General features: G+C 49.4%; 1 protein-coding gene across 1 annotated transcript in view; it reads left to right on the top strand.

Annotated features, from left to right (window-relative positions):
- PREX1 (phosphatidylinositol-3,4,5-trisphosphate dependent Rac exchange factor 1) overlaps positions 1–19,546 on the top strand; it is a 191,233-nt gene that overhangs the window by 56,726 nt on the left and 114,961 nt on the right. The window contains exons 2-3 of the mRNA XM_003787681.3: positions 14,690–14,761; positions 18,903–19,025. Coding sequence (XP_003787729.1) covers positions 14,690–14,761; positions 18,903–19,025 — 195 coding nt within the window. The remainder of the gene's footprint in view (positions 1–14,689; positions 14,762–18,902; positions 19,026–19,546) is intronic.

Genomic DNA, 19,546 nt, shown 5'->3' with positions numbered 1-19,546 from the left:
AGGATCCTTGTGCTTACATTGGGCTCGCCTGGATAGTCCAGGATAATCTCCCCCATTTCAGGACCATTACCATAGTCTCGTCTGCACAGTCCCTTTTGCCTTGTGAGGTGATGTATTCACAGGTTCCAGGGATTAGAATGTGAATGCCTTTGGAGGGTCATTATTCAACCCACCAGAGTGGTCAAGAGCTATGGAGTCCTCTCTAAAGGCCCCAGATATCTGCAGGCTCCAGGTCCCTTCTGTCTTGCCATTCTCCCTGCAAGATCTCCTTCCCTTCTCTTTGGCCTAGAAGGCCTGGCACAATGCTGGACCCTGGGGACAAAGATACTTTTCCTCGTGAAGCTTAGGGGAGACCACATTAGTGGTGTGGCCCCATCATGAGTGGGGAATGGGTAGGCGGTCAGAGAAGCTGAGGGCACAAGTCAGTTGATGTGGCAGAAGGTTAGCACCTGGACTCTCATGGCCCAGAGGTCAGATCCCAGTTCTATTCACATAGCTGCGTGCTCTGAGGCTGTTGCTTTGGCCACTGAGAACCTTGGTCTCCTCTTCTGTAAAATGGAGGTGAGGCTATCTGGGAAGAGATAATGTATGGGAAGCCTTGGCTACATAACTGACCCTTCCTAAATTTAAGACCCCAAGCTGCAGCTGAGTGGCAAAAGTCTGTGCTCCTGAGCCTGGCCCTGCTGTTGGCAGCCTCTCAAATGCCTGAATTCCCTCCCTGGGGCCTGAGCAGGCGCTGGGAAAAATAAACCCTAGGAAACCTCTGTGTCTGCACCTCCCTCCCTGGCCCGTTCCCTGAATGCCACTATTTTTACATTCTCTCACTTTTGTGCATTGTTTCCTGACTCTCCAAATACAATCCTCCGTAAGCTAAAGGGGTGGGGTGGGGGGGCTGCTCACCCCCCAGCCTCAGGAACAATTGTTTGGGGACATGGAAAAAAAGTCAGATTGAGGAAAAAACAAAACCTCTTGAAAGTCATTGTCTTCAGATGTCAAGTGTCAGCCCCGTGGAGAGGAGCCCACATTCCACCCATTGTCCTGCTGCAGACAGGCACAGGGACCCCAGGACGTCCAGCCGCTCCACCCTGCATCCTGGGGCCCCTGAGTGACTTGGTTCTCTTTGTCCATGACATTCCGGCGGGAAATACCACCCGAAGCTGGGCCTGTTCCCAGCCACCTCTGTCTCGATCACTTTAGGGTTTTCCCCCCAGCTGCCTGTTCATGCAGGCCCCAGATGGGCAAGGGCTGGTGCTGGTGGTGCTGGGCCCAGGGGCTCACTAATGCACTTTATCCCAACTCACCAAATCCTCACAATACTCTTGCGACAGTTACCTTTCTTTCTTGGTGTTAACCGCTTCTTGAGATATAAGTCACATCTGACTGTATAATTTACCCATTTCAGGTGTACAATTTGATGGTTTTTAGTATTATCACAATGTTTTGTTACTATCACCACCATCTGAGGACATTGTCATCACCCCAGGAAGAAACTCCATACCCTTGAGCAGTCAGGTGCCATTTTTATATATCCCCATTTCATAGAGAGACACAGAGAGGCTGCCTAGGGTCACACAGCCAGCAAATGGCTGAGCTGGGATTTGAACCCAAAGTCCTTGGTTCAGAGTCCTTTTTCTTAACTTTGCTATAATGCAGTGGTTGTCAGCCAGGGATGATTTTTTTCCCCTAGGGTGCATTGGGCAATGTCTGGAGACATTTTTGATTGTGACAGCTATTGAGGCGGAAGGTTGCTCTTGGTATCTAGTGGGTAAAAGGTAGGGGAGCTGCTGAACATTTGCATAGGGTGGCCCTCAAAGCAAGGAATTATCTGCTTAAATGTCAAAGTTCCAAGGTTGAGAATCCCTACTCTGATGAGCTCATTTTTCAGGGGGGAAAAATAGCTGAGGGGCCCAAAGGTGCAGAGAGAGGCAGGGGTTTGAATAGGAAGGATTTCTGACCATGTTATGGGTGTATGTGTCAACAATGAAGGGAGGTACATTCTGAACAACGTGAAGGAGTCTTCAGCAGGAAAAAGATCTGTGCTCCATTAGTGATGTCTGCCCTGGATGAGGGTAAAGGTGAAATGGCAGGTGCTGTGTTTGCCATGCTTTTGTCTAAGACAGGGATCTCACACTCAGGGCCAGGCAGGAAGACGAGTGCAGCGGTAGGTTTGGGGGTAGAAAACAGATGAGTGTTCAGCCTGGGTAAAGGTGGTAGCTGCCATTCTGCTATAGCCACCTGCAGCTCTGTAGGCATTAGAGAACATTGTCGGTTTTTACAAAAGGAGCTGGGAATTGGGATTTTAATGGGTAATTTGATATTTAAACTTAGGGCTGAATTTTCTCAAAGCCTTCTGGAGGCCAAACTAAACATGTCTGTGTGCCACAAGTTTGAGATCCATGAGATTGCTCTGTAGTGGGAGGAGGCACTGGGTGAATTTGGTGAAGGAATAGCCTGTTGGTGAGTTCAGGATTGCAGGCAGGGCCCAGCCCCTTGGTGAGGGCTGTGGGGGTGAGTGTTGGCTTCCCCTCTGTGGCCTCCGTACCTCCCCCTACCGTTGCATCAGGCCTGTTCATAAACAGGTTGTTGCAACTTGTTTTCTGCTTCAACTTCCTCCGTGGTGGGGGCTGGGGTAGGACTGGGTGAGAACTGAGCACCTTTTATCAGGGCCTAGAAGCTGCGAGAGGGGTGGGGGCATCTATACCAGAAGAGCGATTGATGAATCAACTAAACTCAGACTTACCGAGAGTCTGCTATGTGCTGGGTCTGATCCCTGCTCCCCTGTTGGTGACATTTGGGTGAGCCAGATGGACAATAGACTGATAAATAAACACAGATAATGTCCATGGTGACAGGTGCTGTGAAGAAAACAGAGCAGGAGCAGGGACAGACATTTTAGATGGGGTTGCTGTGAGGACTGAGCAGGCCTCAGGGCCTTTGCACTGGTGTTCCCTCTGCCTAGGAAGCCATTTCTTCAGACACCTGCAAAGCTGTTTCATCACTTTGGTCCTGTGTCTGCTCCGATACCATCTTATTCAAGAGGCTTTCCCTGAGCATCTCTGTGAAATAGCTCCTCCACCCTGCCCCTCTCTTTTTTCACATTTTGCTTTATTTTCCTTCACAGAACTCATTCCTACTTGCCATTCTATTTTATAATCAATTTATAGCATGTCTGTGCTGCTGTGTTGTGAAGGTAGGAATTCCATGTGAAGTTTGCTCCCAGCATAGCTCTTGGCACATAGTAGGTGTACGGTAAGCATTTGTCGAATGAATGGATGGATGCTGGAATGAATAAAGCCTTCCATGGTGGGGCCAGGGCTGTGCGTGCTTCTCTAGCTCCTAGGCTGGTGTCTGGCCACACTGGGCCTTGGGTAGCACTTGTGGGAATGGACGGTGCTTGGAGGGCGAGCGTTTTCTTCCATAGACTGTGATCACGGGCAACTTCCTGTCTCCTTTTGGCATCCAGCCCACCTCTCTGGCCCAGCCTCTGTACTACTTCTTCCAGGAAGTCTTTGTAGCTACAGAGTGTTCACCTGCATCTTCTCAGTTAAACCTCAGTGACTACCCCCTTAAGTTTGGAAGAGGAAATTGACTCAGAGATCCGTGGTGCCTCACTGAGGTCACGTGTGGCAGCAAGGAGGATGGGGTAGGGTGGAGGGCCGTGCCCATGTGCAGTGAACGGCTGGCCAGGGAGGAGGTAGGGCTCCCTACAGTTTACAGCCTTTCCCTCTCATCTCTCCTGAGGACACTCGGACACAGGCAGTCTAGAATAGAGCTGTTTTTAGGATGCAAAAAAAATAACAATTAAGTAAAAATAATGTAGGATAGATGTGAGTGTGCTTGGTGCATTAGTAGAAGCCCTAAAATGTGATTGATGCAATCTGAGTGATTTCCTTAGGAAGCATGGTGGGTTCTGTTGCTCTCCACCAGGGCTTGGACACCCTGAAGACACTCAATAGCTGTGGTCCCCGAGCCTGGGGCCTGTTGACTGGTAGTGGTCTGTGGCCTGTTGGCAACTGGGCCACCTAGCAAGTCGTGAGCGGAGGGCAGAGCGAGCAAAGCTTCATCTGTATTTACAACTGGTCCCCATTGCTCCCATCACCACCTGAGCTGCTCCTCCTATCAGATCAGCTGAGGCATTAGCTTCTCATAGGAGCATGAATCTTACTGTAAACCTGTGCCTGTCGGGGATCTAGGTTGTGCACTCCTCATGAGAATATCATGTCTGATGGTCTGAGGTGGAGATGTAACGGGCTTGAATTATTCTGACACTGTTTTCTCTTCCCAACCCAGGTCTGTGGTAAAATGCCTTTCATGAAACTATTCCCTGGTACCAAAAGGGTTGGGGATCGCTGGTCTATAAACTTGAGATGGGAATTGCTAAAGTTCCTTGAGCACTTACTGGGTACCAGCATCATTCAAAGTACTTTCTGTTATAAGTGTTAGCTGCTGTGATTCTTACTGGAATCCTGTGTATTCATTTATCCCCATTTTATGCTAGAGGAAAGGCAGAGGGGGAGGATCAGTAAATAAAGCTGCTCCAGGTCAGATAACTGGTAAGGGGCAGAGCTGGATCTGAGCCCACTTAAGTGCGTTGCCACAGTGTTTTGTGCCATCCTCTCTATAGCCTGCAAGGTCAGTCACTTTATGATACCTACCTGTGTTGTAGCTGAGGCAAAGACAGGTCATTGTCTAGGACACAGAGCAGTAGGTGGCAGAGGCAAGAGAAAGCCCAGGCTGTGTGGCCTTGGCTCTGCAAAGCCTTGCCCTTCCCTTGGGGCAGACACACCCTATGGGAGTGGGGGTGGTGGCTACACCCTCTTTCTTTTGGAGGCTCCACTTTCACAGTCCGGCCGTTTAGGCCACACCGTACATTTATGTTTAAAAAATGGCTTTTGATTAAAAGGTGGCATGTTCATTGTAGAAATGAAGGGAGAAAGAAAAAGAAATGAAGAAACAAGAAAATTGAAATTAGTTATGATTCTACTCTGTCAGTGAGGGTCAGGTTCAGTAGCTTGTGATAAAACCCCAGTAAGAGTGCCTTAAATGAAGAATGTTTATTGCAGCCCAGTTCATAGGTGCTAAGTCATGGAAGAAGCCCAAGTACCCATCGACCCATGAAAGGATTAATAAATTGTGGTCTATGTACACCATGGAATATTATGCAGCCTTAAAGAAAGATAGAGACTTTACCTCCTTCATGTTTACATGGATGGAGCTGGAACATATTCTTCTTAGCAAAGTATCTCAAGAATGGAAGAAAAAGTATCCAATTTTCTCAGCCCTACTATGAAACCAATTTATAGCTTTCTTATGAAAGCTATAACCCAATCATAGCCCTAGAACAGAGGTCCGCAAACTTTTTAAACAGGGGGCCAGTTCACTGTTCCCTCAGACTATTGGAGGGCCGGACTTCAAGCCGGCTGTCCTGAGCTGGACAGGCGGGCTGGATAAATGTCCTAGGCAGGCTGATGTGGCCCGCGGGCCATAGTTTGAGGATGCCTGCCCTAGAAGAAGGGGAAAGGGGAGAGGGAGGAGGGGGGGAGGATGGGTAGAGGGAGGGCCACACCTATGGTGGATCTTACAAGGGTTCAGGTGAAAGTTACTAGGTATAGAATATAAATGTCTTAACACAATAACTAAGAAAATGCAGTGAAGACTATGTTAACCAGTTTGGTGAAAATATTTCAAATAATGTATAAAACCAGCACATTGTACCCCATTAATGTACACAGCTATGATTTAATTAAAAAAAAGAGTGCCTTAAATGAGATGGAAGTTTATTTCCTTCCTATGTAATTACAGCCAACCTAGGGCGGATAACGTTGGGTCCCCACCATTAGGGACATAAGCTGCTCTGTCTTCTTCAACACATGCCTTCCACCTCATGGTGCAAGATTGCATTTGCGATTCGATTAGTAGGAAGGCAGAATAGCAGAAAGAGAATCTCTGTATGTCTCTGCCCATCCCAAGGATACTGCCAAGATCTTATACATAATACATCTGCTTATACCTACTGGCCTGAACTTAAGTCACATGGCCATTGACTCATCTGGCTAGAAGAAAGCTGAGAAGCACAGTCTTTATTCTCAAATCTGGAGTTCTGTGGCTACAGAAGAGGGAGAGAATAGATACTGGGGGACAGCTAGTAATCTTGGCCACTTTCCTCACAGTTTAGGGTATTTCCTTAATTCATTTAACCAAAAATGAGATTGTGCCAGGCGAGGTGGCTCACGCCTGTAATCCTAGTACTCTGGGAGGAGGCTGAGACAGGTGGATTGCCTGAGCTCACGAGTTCGAGACTAGCCGGAGCTAGAGTGAGACCCCCGTCTCTAAAAATAGCCAGCTGTTGTGGTGGGTGCCTATAGTCCCAGCTACTTGGGAGGCTAAGACAGTGACTTAAACCCAAGAGTTTAAGGTTGGTGTGAGCTAAGATGCCATGGCACTCTACCGAGGGGGACAAAGTGAGACTCTCTCAAAAAATAAAAAGATTATATGTTACATATTCTTCTTTAACTGGATTTTTTTCTTAGTACACTGACAGCCTTTTTCATAATTGCTAAGTCATATGGACTTGTGCAAACCATTTTTAATGTGATAGTCCTTTGTCAAAATGGTAATTTATTGAAGTAAACCCCTAGTGATGGAATTATAAATTGGACACTGAAGTTAAATCTTCATGCCACACAAGAGATTTATTTTTTTCTATACGATAAAAAAGGCCTAGAACTTGAATTGATAGAACGTAGGATTTCAGCATCTGAAGGGATCATGGTATAATTGGGGTTTCCCTAAATTCTGGTAAATTCTGGGCTCTGCGGAACTGCTTAGGGCAAGCCCCCTTCTGCTGTTATTATGGCTATTTTATTATTATTACTTGGATTCCAAGGCCCTTACCATTCCATGACTCTTTGCTTTGGACCCCTGGCTGCCCAGACCACATTGGGGATGGGGCCTTTGTCCTTCCTGTGGTCTGGGGATGCTCCACCCCCAGCCCCCTTTGCTCCCAGTCGGTCCCCTGATCCTCTCAGGTTTCGCCATATGTCTGGTGAGGTCAGCCTAGCCAAGGCGCAGGGGTGGGGGTGGGGTGTCCTTGGGACAGCTTAGGGCTGCCCCTCAACCCCACAGTCAGATCAGGTTGCCCTTGTCAGTCTCAAGGAGTGACTTCAAGGCCTCTTTCTGTCCTTCTTATCTCTAGGGAGTGATTTATCCTCCCAAGGCTGTGGCCACAGGTCCCAGACAGATGGCTGTTCCCCAGGGACACTCCTAAGGGCAGCTGCTACCTGTTTTGAAGCCTCCTGCAGTTTGTTGTTCACAAGCTGGGGACTTGTTTCCAGGACAGATGCCTGGGTTCAAGGCTCAGCTCCACCACTTACCACCTGTGGCTTTAGATAAGCTCTTACTGTGCTGGGTCTCAGTTCCCTCCTCTGTAGAATGAGCGCAATAGTAAGAGTTTAGGGAATAAAACACTGAGAGCAGCACTTGCACATAAGGCCCAAAGGCAGCAGGTATAATAATAATAATAACAAATAAAAATATGATCTTATGGGCAATGCCTGTGGCTCAGTGAGTAGGGCACCGGCCCCATATACTGGGGGTGGCAGGTTTGAACTCAGCCCCGGCCAAAACTGCAACCAAAAAAATAGCTGGGCATTGTGGCAGGCACCTGTAGTCCCAGCTACTCGGGAGGCTAAGGCAAGAGAATCACCTAAGCCCAGGAGTTGGAGGTTGCTGTGAGCTGTGATGTCACGACACCATGGCATTCTACCGAGGGCGACAAAGTGAGACTCTGGCTCTAAAAAAAAGATCTTTTTCTAGTAGCTTCTTCCAACTCCATACCAGCTTGTTCGTGGAGCCTTTTCTAGGCTCCTTTTCTTTCTCTCTCTCTCCCCTTCTTCCACAGATGCTCTTGAGCACCTACTATCTGCCAGGCACGTTTCCAGGTGCTGAGGAGACAGCCATGAGTGAAAGCAGCTTCTGCCCCGTGGGTGCCGATACTTTAGTGGGAGGGAAGATGTTGACCAATCATACGTATAGGTACTCTGAATTGATCAGAGCGTAGCGACTAGCACTAACTTCTGTGAAGGGTACGGGGGTTCAGACTGCTGAGGGGTAGAGAGATCCTTCTTTATATGCGTCCGAGGGGAGGCCCGTGTGAAGGGGGTTCTCCCCTGCCAATTGAGTGTCTTGGGGGAAAGTTTTGTGGGCAGAGAAGAATAAGTGCCAAGGCCTGGGGACAGGAGGGGACAGGCTTGGTGTGTTTAAGGGGACCAGTGCAGCTGGAGCTGAGCAAGTGTTGTGGGAAGAGCCCATCAGACAGGGTCTTGTGGTTGTGGAAGGGGTTAGATTTTTTTCTAGGTTTTAACAAGAGCCTATTCTAAGATGAGTGTTTCTCGACCTTGGGACCATTGATGTTTAGGGCCAAATACACCTTTGTGGGGCTTCCCTGTGCATCGAGGGATGTTTAGCAATGTCCTTGCCTCTACCCACAGTAATCCAGGAGTACCACCTTTCTAGCTGCGACCATGAAAAATGTCTCCAGATCATGCCAGAAGTCTTATGGGGGGCAAAAATCACCCCTAGGCTGAGAACCAATGGGCACAGGCAGGGTGGGGCAGGGATAAGATTGGCCTGACATCAGGAGACCTGGTTCTAAGCTGTGTTCTGTCAACAGCATGCTATTTGACCTAAGACCACTCTCACCTTCTGGGTTCCTTGGTGTAGTAGGAGCTCTCAAACTCCCAATCCTCCTACCCCTGTCCCTCCCACATCTGTGGCAGACATCACTAATCAGTCATGCACCATGGAGACACTTGGGCCAGTTGCCCAGTGAGCAGCCACTCTGAGGTCTCCTCCTCCCAGCAGCAAGCAGGAGCCAGACAGTCCTGGGTTCAAGTTCTGTTCTGTTGATTTCTGGCTGGGTGACCTCTGTTAGGCTGCTCAGCACCTAAAACTCAGTTTTCCTCGTCTATGGAATGAGTTCAAGATAACTCCCGTGAAAGCTGGTGGTGGGGATTGAAATGAACTTATGATGGGATTTTGTAGGTATAAGCGAATGTTTGTTGCCTGAATGAGAGAATGTGTTTTGTTCTGGGGTGTGGAGCAGTGGGTACTCTCATCCATTGCTGATCCGATTGTAGGTTGGAACAATCACGTTGAGAGGCATTTGGCTTTAACTAGCCAAGTTGAACATGTCCTTAATCAATAGCCAGTCATTGCACACCTAGAGGAATGGGCACAGCAGAGCCCCAGAAGTCATAGGTATAGGGGGGATTCCTTTTCTGATGTCCCAGAAGACTTGAGTATACACTTAAAGGACCTTGAACACCTGAGCTCCAGGAAGCTTCCATATCACTTAGGGGAGCTTGCACACTTGAACCCCATAGATCTAGCTATACACCTGGAAGAACTAACACCTCAGCCCCCTGGACCTGTTCGTTGTAGCTTTGTTTACAGTGAGGACCCTGAAATAAATGTGTGCGGCACAATGATGGCTACCGCATTGTAATTTTAACTACTGATCAAGAAAAGGAACTATCTGAGGTCTGTCATAGTGTAGATTCCCCAAGAGACACATCTAGAGACTGGTTCAAAGGCAAGTAGTTTACTTGGGAGGTCACCCCAGGAAGCACCAGGAGGAGAGTGGGGGAGTGAGGCAGGGAAGAGAAATGAACCACCAAGAAGGATGTGTCATCAAGCAGGTGACCACGTGGGTCCCAAGACCTCCTGCTGGGACACTTAGGGAAATGGCATCCATCGTGTGCCTCAGTTTCCTCATCTGCATTTGCATGTCAGTGTCCTCTGTCTCCCAGGCAGCCTTAACTTCTTTGGCACATCCAGCCTTCCCTATACTCAAGAGTGAACCCTCAGGCCGAGAGATGCAGGTGCAGGCACTGGGCATGCTTCTGGGTACAGCTGGGGGCTGATGGCAGGTCCTGCCCAGTGCAGAGTATCAGCTTGGGTAAATGTAGAAGACGTGATACAGTGTGAGAAAATCAAGTTGCTGAAAGCATGCTGCTTATAGAAGTGTGAACACGCGGAACAGTATTCTCTATTGCTTATAGACGTGTGAGAGCCAAACTAGCTCCATTCTTGGCTGTTTACAGTACAAGCCCCATTCCTAGCTGTTTACCGCATAGCCCTTCCGCCCCAACCTCTGCCAGTGAAACCTGCAGAGCCACTCCCTGCTGCCTCCCCCCTCCCCAGGTTGCACAGCCACTGAGCCATAAACTGAGTCACCTTAGGCAAATAGCTGCTATAATAAACAATAAGTTTCTATTACCTTGAAATACAAGTAACCAGGTTGCACCAACTCTAGCCCCCGGTTAAGGGACCCCCCACCCCCTCACCTGTACCAATCCAAAATCACCTTTACTAGTGAAATCATCAGCTACCAATACAAATCCTCCTTTACTTCCCCCTTCCCTAATGAAATCACCAACCACCAATGAAAAGTGTCCTCGTATCCGACCCTACCCCTCTTGCTTTCTGTACCCCATAAAAACTTCCTCTACCCCAGGTTCGGGGCTCGTCCTAGGCTTGCATGCCGGGAGGGTCCAGACCGGTCTGAATAAAATTTCACCTCTTGCCCTTTACATCGGAGCGTGTCTGGAGTTCGTCTGTTGGGGCTAATTTGGGAGGATTTTTCGGACCTAACAGACGCATGAGCGTAGCAGGTGGGCAGAGGCAAGCGTGGGAATAAGGAGCCCGAGGCCTGGGTGGTGGGTCCTTTGCAGGGAGGAAAGGTGCCCAGGTGGCTTACCTCTTTGTGTAATGATTCCTCCCTGCCTTTCCCACATGGAGGTTGGATATCTGCATGATAATGGGGAATAGTCTCAAGCGGGCACCGATGGGGTTTTGCATATGTGACCTGAGTAACCATGGCTGGGATAAGAACATAGAATGTTTCCAGCGCCCTCCAAAAGGCCCCCTCCTGCCTCTTTCCTACCTGTATCTCCCCTAAACTTGATGAATTTTTTCTTGTAAGTGGTTTCAAGCGAATTTGACATAATGTTAAGATTTGCCAAAGCTGGGCAGGGATGAGTTTGTGGGTGTGTGTTAAGTTTTGTGTTATACTTTTCTGTATCCTTGATAGAGTTCATCATCATCCTCATAACAAGACGAGTAGAATGTGGGGAGATGGGGGGACAAGTGGTCTAAGCATGGACAAAGATTCTTAGTCTGGAAAGAGTTTCTCAGGCAGCCCTGGAAATCCTGAGAATGGTCTAAAAGAGGTTTCCAAGATGAGAGCTGCTTTTGACCTCAGCATTTCAAAGCTGTCAAGTCTTGGACAAAGAGACGCCTTGGAGGGTCCCTTTAACCACCCCTGGCAGCACAGAGGACATCGGTGCTGCCTGGAAAAGCCGGTTGGTCAGTCGTGGCTTGGGCAGCACTGAGGCTGGGCCCGGAGCCCCTGCCTGCCCATTCTTTCCGGGTCACAAGCTGCCCATGGTGCCTGTCATGCTGGCTTGTTTGCAGTTCCTCTGTGGGTGGCCCCAGCCTCCCATTGTTGCATCACAATAGTGGTGGCCCAGCTCGTGTGAAGAAACCGGGACAGGAAGCCCTGATCTAGGCCAGTTGAGTACTCCCGGCTTCCTGCCCTCCCTGGCTGTGCCTGGGGAGGCTGCCTTCATCTCCCTCCAGTCTGGGGAGGCTGGGGACCCGACTTCCCCTCTGTAACCCAGGTCCTGTTAAAACATTCTCTAGGAACGCCTGTTTCTGTTCCCCGCACCCATCCTTTCAAAAGTAAGATCAGCAGACTACCTAAGGGCCTGAATTAAGGCTCTCGCCAGGTGTCAGGCACTGTAAGAGCCACATTCCATATCCTCCTTTGATTTTTGAGTACCTACTATGTGCCAGGCACTACATTGGCCCCGAGAATACACAGCTGTTAATAAGAAAGGTAAGTTCTCTCCTTCATGGAGTTTCCATTCATTTTATCATATTAGAAAGGTAGGCACAGTATTACTATGATTTCCCTATTTGGGGAGAATAAACTAAGACTCAGAGAGGCTAGTGCATTTTCCGGGGGTCACACAGCAGGAAGGAAGAAGATATATGACTTTAATCTTTTCGCGGATTGGGGTGTTCAGGTTTCATCCTAGCCATGCTCCCTTACCTTGGCCTTTCCCTTAGGGGCTGGTGCTTAGATTGCTTAAGCTCAGTTTTCTCACCTAGCAAATGGGCTTATACAAGATGGGAAGATAGAAAGAGCATGAAAACAAGAAGGCCCTCTTGGAGGAGGTGACATTCAAGTTAAGACCTGACAGATGAGAAGGAGCCTGCTCAGGGCAGGATGAGGGAGAACATCCTGCAGAAACAGCATGTGCAAAGGTCCTGAGACAGGAGTGTGTTTGACAGGTGGGTAGATCTAGAATGAGGATCATTCGAGTGTTGAAGGGATGGTGTGCTGAGAGGTGAGATTACAGAGTTAACAAGGACAAGGCTGTAGGGTCCTTATGGGCTGTGGCAGGATTTGGATTTTCAGTGCACTGGGAAGCCATGGAGAATTTAAAGCCATGGACTGACAGGCTCTGATGTACTTATTTAAAAGGATCCATCTGGCTCTAAGTGTGGAGAAAAGCCTTTTGGGAGGGTGGGGTGGAGTTGACCAGGAGGAGGTGACAGTGTTAGTCTAGGCAGGAGAGGATGGTGGTTTGGCCTGGCAGGTGGCCATGGAGGTGGGGAGAAGTGGTCAGTTTTCCAGGTAAAGCCAGCAGGTCAGAAGTGGAGCATGGGAGAAGAGAGGTCGTGGATGACTGGGGGTTTTATCTGGAGCCCCTGGAAAGCAGGGGCGCTATTACTCAGGTGGGGAGGTCCTCTGGTGGTATGGGTTTGGAAGAAGATCAGGATTAGATGATGAATGAGTTAAGTTTGAGGCGGGGGGAGGGGGGGGACGACACATGTTGTATCTGCAGCTGGAGAGAAGATTGGATTTCAGGAGAAGTGCTAGCTGAGGGGTATCAATGTGGGGGTCATCACCAAAAAGATAGGATTCAGAGCCCTGAGACCGGCTGAGATTGCCCTACACTCAGTATAGACAGAGACAAAGCTGCCGCCTTCTGTGTCTCCAGCTTCCCTCTCTGTGATCTGTTAGGTGGAATGCTATTTTGGAGTCATGGACACCTCTCCAGTGATGGGAAAGGATCTGACAGCCGTCCACGGAGGGCCAGCCTCCTCTCTGCCCACCTGCCCCTGCTTCCCTGACCCCAGTGCTGTCTCGGGCTCTCCCTGCTATCTCCAGGTGCTTGCTCACAGATCTCCCCAGACAAGCATGGGCAGATGGGACACGCTCTTAATTAGCCTGTACCCAGCCCTCCCTCTGGACTCTGCATGCTATAATTGATCTTGGCAGGGCAGACGATTGACAGCCCCCCCACTTTCTGTTCACAGTCGCCCTGTAACTATGTGGGTTCCTTTTCCTAGTCTTCACCACATGGCTGTTGCCAGGTTAACCTGGGATCATGTCCCATATCCTGGAATTGAGGCAAACCAGGCAGAAGATGCTGTGGGTGACTGTCCTCCATGTCCCTCAAGTATTGACTCTGCTCCCCCACATACACCCTGTCCCCTCAGCCTGTTTGTGGGACCCCCCCGACTGTTCCTCCTTCTGCTACTCTGTCCCCCCACCCACACCACTCCAGGTGGCCCATCCCTTTTGGCCCCCCATACCTCTCCATGCTGATCTCCCCCATTTCATGTTCAACCCCTAAAATCCAGTTCCTCATAATCACAGAGGCCTCTTTCACTAATGCTTAAAAACTGGGAGACTGCTTTAAAAATTCTGATTTCTAGCTTCAGTCAAAAAAAACGACCTCTGGCGATATTGGGTCCTCCTCAGATGGGTGTGCACTCGAGGCCCCATGTCCTCTGCAGGTGTGCCCTCTTTTTGGTCATTCTCTGTTGAATCTCACAGAGGAGAGAAATGTGTGTGTTCCTGGGCTCCGGAAGGAGTGGCAGGAAGGACTGTGACCCATTCATCCAGCAGCATCCTGGGCGTCTGTCAGGGGGACGAGGGTGCTCCCCAGGTAGCGATCTGGAAAGTGCTCTGACCTGTGTTAAGTGGGAAAAGCAAGAGCAGGGCATCCCATGTCTGTTGCTATTTTTTCGGTGTGTAAAAAGAGGAGAAAATAGAAATAGATGGGTGTTGATGTGGATTTGTGTGTGTTTGCATGTGCATAGATTGCCTAGAAGGATACCCGAGAGGTTCTGCTAGCTGTTGTGGTTCCCATGGGGGGGTCGGGTGGGGGCTGGGGTAAGGAGGGAGACTTTTTGTGTTTTTGACATTTTAAACATTTGACTTTTGAGCCTTTTCGTGTGTTATGATTTAGAAGTTAAATTGTAAAAAAGAAAACATATATATATATATATTTAAAGTGGAAATGAATTGCAGTCTGAGAGGTGACACGGGTGTGATGAAGCAGGTCTGAGCTCTGGCTGGGCTCGGTTCCCTTCTGTACCTTCTGGGTCTGCCACAGGGCCAGGCCTGGTGGGTGCTCAGTGAACATTTGGGGCTTGGGTGGGAGTGAGGGATATTCCAATACTTCCCAGAACAAGTTTGCTTTTGTTCCCTGCGTGTCCTTGGACTGTGGCACCTTCCAGGGACTAGCTAGCATTTGTGACCCTTCTGTGGGGGGCTGTCCGGGGGAAAACGGGAGGTGTGTATGCTCACCTCTCTGCTTCTTTCCCACAGGCATTCCTGCATCGCATTCGGCAGAACGTGGCAGACTCGGTGGAGAAGGGCCTCACGGAGGAGAATGTCAAGGTGTGGACGCTTGGGCTGTCCCCTTTCTGGATCATTCCTGATGCTTTGTACCCTGCTCTTACCGGGCCCCTGCTCTGAGGGTGCGCAGTGGGGAGACGTGACTCCTGCTGGCTCTGCCCCACCCCGGGTTGCTTTCTGTAGCCTCTGAGCGAGCTGTGTGTGGGGGAATCAGGAGGAATCCACCCCGGGCCTGCTCCCCAGCCCCAGCTCCTCTCCTCGCTCAGGGTGACCACCCTGTCTTCCAGTGCCCTGGTGCCCTGGCGTGGAGCCAGTGGAAAATCCCTTTCCAAGTGCCCTGGGGATTCTGGTACCCCCCTGCTGCCCCCCAGCAGCCCTGCCTCCACCCCCGCACTGGGCATCCAGTGTCAAGGCAGGACTGATGAGTAATTGGGTCCGGCTTTGCCTTGGCTGCGGCCCTGGGAGCTTGAGGAGGATATCAATAGGCCTCTGTGCATGGCTGAGCTCGCCCTGGCTCCCTGGCCTGGCTTTCTAGGTGACCTCACTCTCTGAGCTGCCTTTCAGTCCTCCAGGCTCTGAGGTCCTGGTCCAAGGGGAGATGGGGAGACAGGGTAGGGCAAGTATCCAAGGTGCCCCCATTTATGGCACACAAAAGACCTGGTCAAGGAAGACAGTTCCCCCCAGATTCCTGGTTACTCTAGAGCAGGCATCCTCAAACTACAGCCCACGGGCCACATGCAGCCTGCCTAGGACATTTATCCAGCCCACTGGGTGTTTTTGCCACCACTGCCTGTCCTGCTTAGCAGCCGACTCATCCCGGGGCCCGCAGTCCAGCCCTCCAATGGTCTGAGGGATAGTGAACTGGGCCCCTGTTTAAAAAGTTTGAGGACCCCTGCTCTAGAGGGCGGTGACCTCAGGATCTTGCTGAGGGTCTCTGTAGTGGCTGGTCCTGGGGGTAGTGGGGGTGTGTGTGTTCACTGAGATCTAAGCTCTTTATGCATTCATTTATTCATTCAGTCATTCCCTTACCAAGTGTTTACTGAGCACTTACTGTTTATTACATTTACGTATTGTGTTCGATTATAGTTTAAAAATTATTTATGGTGATTTTAAACTTCAACTTACTACAGTTCGTAAAAAAAGTTGCCTTTTTAATGAGGTTTAACTCCCATAGAGTAAAGAGTATATACCCTAAGCACTGAGCACTGGTGTGACCATGACCCAAACGGAGGCAGAGAACATTCCCCGCTCCCAGCTGGGACTTCTGTGTCCTCTCAAAGTCCTCCCTCCCTAAAGGTCATCGCTGGCTTCCAGGGCCACTGATTAGTTTTGCCTGTTCTTGAAATAATATCCAGGCGCACTCTTTTGGGTCCCGTGTCTTCTGCTGCCCGTGTGAGGTTTCCCATGCTGTTGCGTGTAACTGTGGCTCACTCATTCTTGTTTCATGGCCGGGTGGTGTTCCGTGGTATGAAGGCACCACAGTCCACCTGTCCAGTCTCCTGTGGGTGCATATGTAAGTTATTTCCAGTTTGGGCCGTTACAGCCATTGTCATGTACGTCTTTTGGGTGGGCACAGGCTCTCATTTTTAGATACACACCCAGGAGACAGTTATTTTGAAATTTTGCAGCCTTTCCTTGCAGTAAGTGTAACAATAGAGTCTGTCACATGCGTTTTTAACTGAAGTCAATTCCAACATGTGAGCTGGAAAAAATGAGAGAGGAAAAAAATAACCCGAGCGTGTGGGTGACTCTTGCAGCCGCTTCATGTGGTGAGCATCCCAGGGTGGGGCGGAGAAGGACCCTGCCGGGACTGAGCAGTGGACTCCAGCCCCTTTGCCCTCCCTGCCCCTGTGAGGCCATCTCCTTCTGCAGATTTTCTGTGCATTTGAAGGGCCCATGGAGTTGGCCTTCATTCCTTCAGGTCTCAATTCATTTGTCACCTTCTCAGAGTGACTTGCCCTAGTATGGAAATTTGCAAACTTTTGCCCCATCCTGGGACTCCTTGTTACATTAATATGTTTGTTTTTAGAGCTTCTTTCCATCCCCAAAGCTCTATTTTACTTACTTGCTGTCTGTCTCCTTGTGTTGGAATGTCACTCAGATGGGAGCTGATACGTCTGTCCCCTCCTGTATCATCAGGGGTTCTACCCGTGCCTGGTACATAATAGGTGCTCAGTAAATGCTTGCTGAATAGGAGAGGAACTCCTGACTTTATCTTTTACTCATTTTACTATGTTTGATTTTTGAAGTGTCTTCTTCAAAAATTAAAGAAAGCACTTGTTAATAAAAAAAAAGAAAAAAAGGAATTTATGCAGTTCAAAAGGACCTAAAGTATGGCCAGGCACGACGGCTCACTCCTATAATCCTACCACTCTGGGAGTCCAAGGTGGGTGGATTGCTTGAGCTTAGGAGTTTGAGACCAGCTTGAGCAAGAGCAAGACTCTGTCTCAAAACAAAATAAAACAACAATCCCCCTCCCCCCAAAAAGGTCCTAAAGTAAAAAGAAAGCCTTCCCTGGTTTTCTCCGCCAGTCCTTAGACTAGTTATCAGCTGTGTCATCATCAGAGACTTTCTGGTTCTACCAGCATAGATTGGAGTGGCCTTTTTTGGCTTGTTATTTTATGCACATAGGCCCAAACTAGAACCCTGTTTGACATCGGATTCCCCCACCCCCTGAACTTAACAATGTGTATTCAGGATTGTGGCAGGATTCCATGTCCCTATATGCACATCTACAGGTTCTTTTTACAGGCCACATGGAGTTCCAGTATGTGGAATTCATTTACCTTTAACTTCATGAACCAGTCCCTGCTGATGGACATCTGGCTTGTGTCCAACTTTTGCTGCTGTGAATAAGGCTGCAGTGTATGTGCTTGGCCAGCCCCTAAGTTCTCGACCTTGGCACGGTTGATACTTGGGCCTGATAGCCTTTGTCTTGGGGTCGTCCTGTACATTGCTGGACGCTTGGCAGCCTCTCTGGCCTCTGTCTATGAGGCCAGTAGCACTTTCCCTTCTCCTCCCCAATATGTGACAGATGTCCCCTGAAAGGCAAAAATTGCCCCTAGTTGGAAACAAATGATCCCAAGTTTAAGTTCTGAAATTTTAAATTGCTGGATCAAATTGCAAGTGTACTTTAAACTTTATATTGAAGTAGGGAAATAGTCTCCTGCAGGGGTCCTCAAACTTTTTATTTTTATTTTTATTTTTATTTTTTTGAGACAGAGCCTCAAGCTGTCCCCCTGAGTAGAGTGCCGTGGCATTACAGCTCACAGCAACCTCCAACTCCTGGGCTCAAGCGAGTCTCCTGCCTCCGCCTCCCAAGTAGCTGGGACCACAGGCGCCCACCACAACGCCCGGCTATTTTTTGGTTGCAGCCGTCATTGTTGTTTGGCGGGTCCGGGCTGGGGATTCGAACCCGCCACCTTAGGTATACGTGGCTGGCGCCTTAGCCGGTTGAGCTATAGGCACCGAGCCCCTCAAACTTTTTCAACAGGGGGACAGTTCACTGTCCCTCAGACTGTTGGAGGGCTGGACTGCGGGCCCTGGGACGAGTCGGCTACTAAGCAGGACAGGTAGTGGTGGCAAAAGCACCCGGCGGGCTGGATAAATGTCCTCGGTGGGCTTCATGTGGCCCACGGGCCATAGTTTGAGGACCCTGGTCATGTATAGTTTGTGGGAGTCTAAACAATATATTTCAAACATCTTGTATTTTCTTCTACCGCGTATTTTAATAGGTGCATGAAAATACGCTCAGTGTTTTAAAAATTAGTCCTGTTGTGATATTGGACACACCAGTTCTGTGATATGTTTCTATGTTCTGGGCATGAAGTTTAGTTATAACACTTGCTGGACGGTAGGACCTTGGGAATGTTATCTGAGCCTTAGATCGTCATCTATAAATTGGGAATAACAGTAATTTCCATCTCATGGACTTAGAGGATTAGATGCCTCAAATGCACATGAAGTTCTTAGCACAGGATTAATCACTAATCCTGATTAGTAAATGTTGGCAATACTTTTGTTACAATGATTCTCTTATTAGTGGTAAGCTGGGTCTAGTGTTGAGGGTGCCTGTTCTACTGCAGCTTCACCTGCACCAGGGGTTATATATATTTTTTATGCTCAGGTTTGCTCTCTCTCTGTTTGGATTAACACGCTTCTTGGGACTGACTTTTTCTTACAGATACTGTTCTCAAATATCGAAGACATCTTGGAAGTTCACAAGGATTTCCTGGCTGCCTTGGAGTATTGTTTACAACCAGAGCCCCAGTCTCAGCATGAACTTGGGAATGTTTTCTTAAGATTTGTGAGTATGGGGCTGCAGCCCTGGGTGGACTCTGTAGCTTTCGAGACGTGGACCTCCCTGCCTAGGTTCCTGCTTTTCCCGTCCCTGGCCAGCACCCTTCAGAGGCCCGTCTGGGAGGAGGAACAGCCATAGTGGGCAGGCGGGCCATGCAGACTGGGTACTTCTCCTCCCCTTCACTTTCACACAGTGTGTCCCCTGCTGAAGGACTATGTCCTGGGGTCCTATGACTTCATGACCTGGGCCCCTCTGCCACTAATGACCAACAGAGTAGCTAGTAGCCGAGAAGATGGACTTGGCTTCAGACAGCCCTGGGTTTGAGTCCAGCCACCCACTGGCTAGTGGGTCCTTGGGTGCCCACTTGGGCCGCCGGTCATTGCTTCTCCCCCTGAAGGATTCCTGACTCACGTGGAACTGGGTGGTGGGCTGGAGGAGGGAAGGCAACTGCTTGTCCATAACCTCTTTCCTGTGCTGTGTGGGCCCCTCCTTATGGGGAGGGAACACTCCTTCACCTCTCTGAGTCT

The sequence above is a fragment of the Otolemur garnettii genome, unplaced genomic scaffold (assembly GCF_000181295.1).
Source record: "Otolemur garnettii isolate 467f Iridium unplaced genomic scaffold, OtoGar3 scaffold00023, whole genome shotgun sequence".
Lineage (NCBI taxonomy): Eukaryota > Metazoa > Chordata > Mammalia > Primates > Galagidae > Otolemur > Otolemur garnettii.
This window is presented reverse-complemented; position numbering and strand designations above follow the sequence as displayed.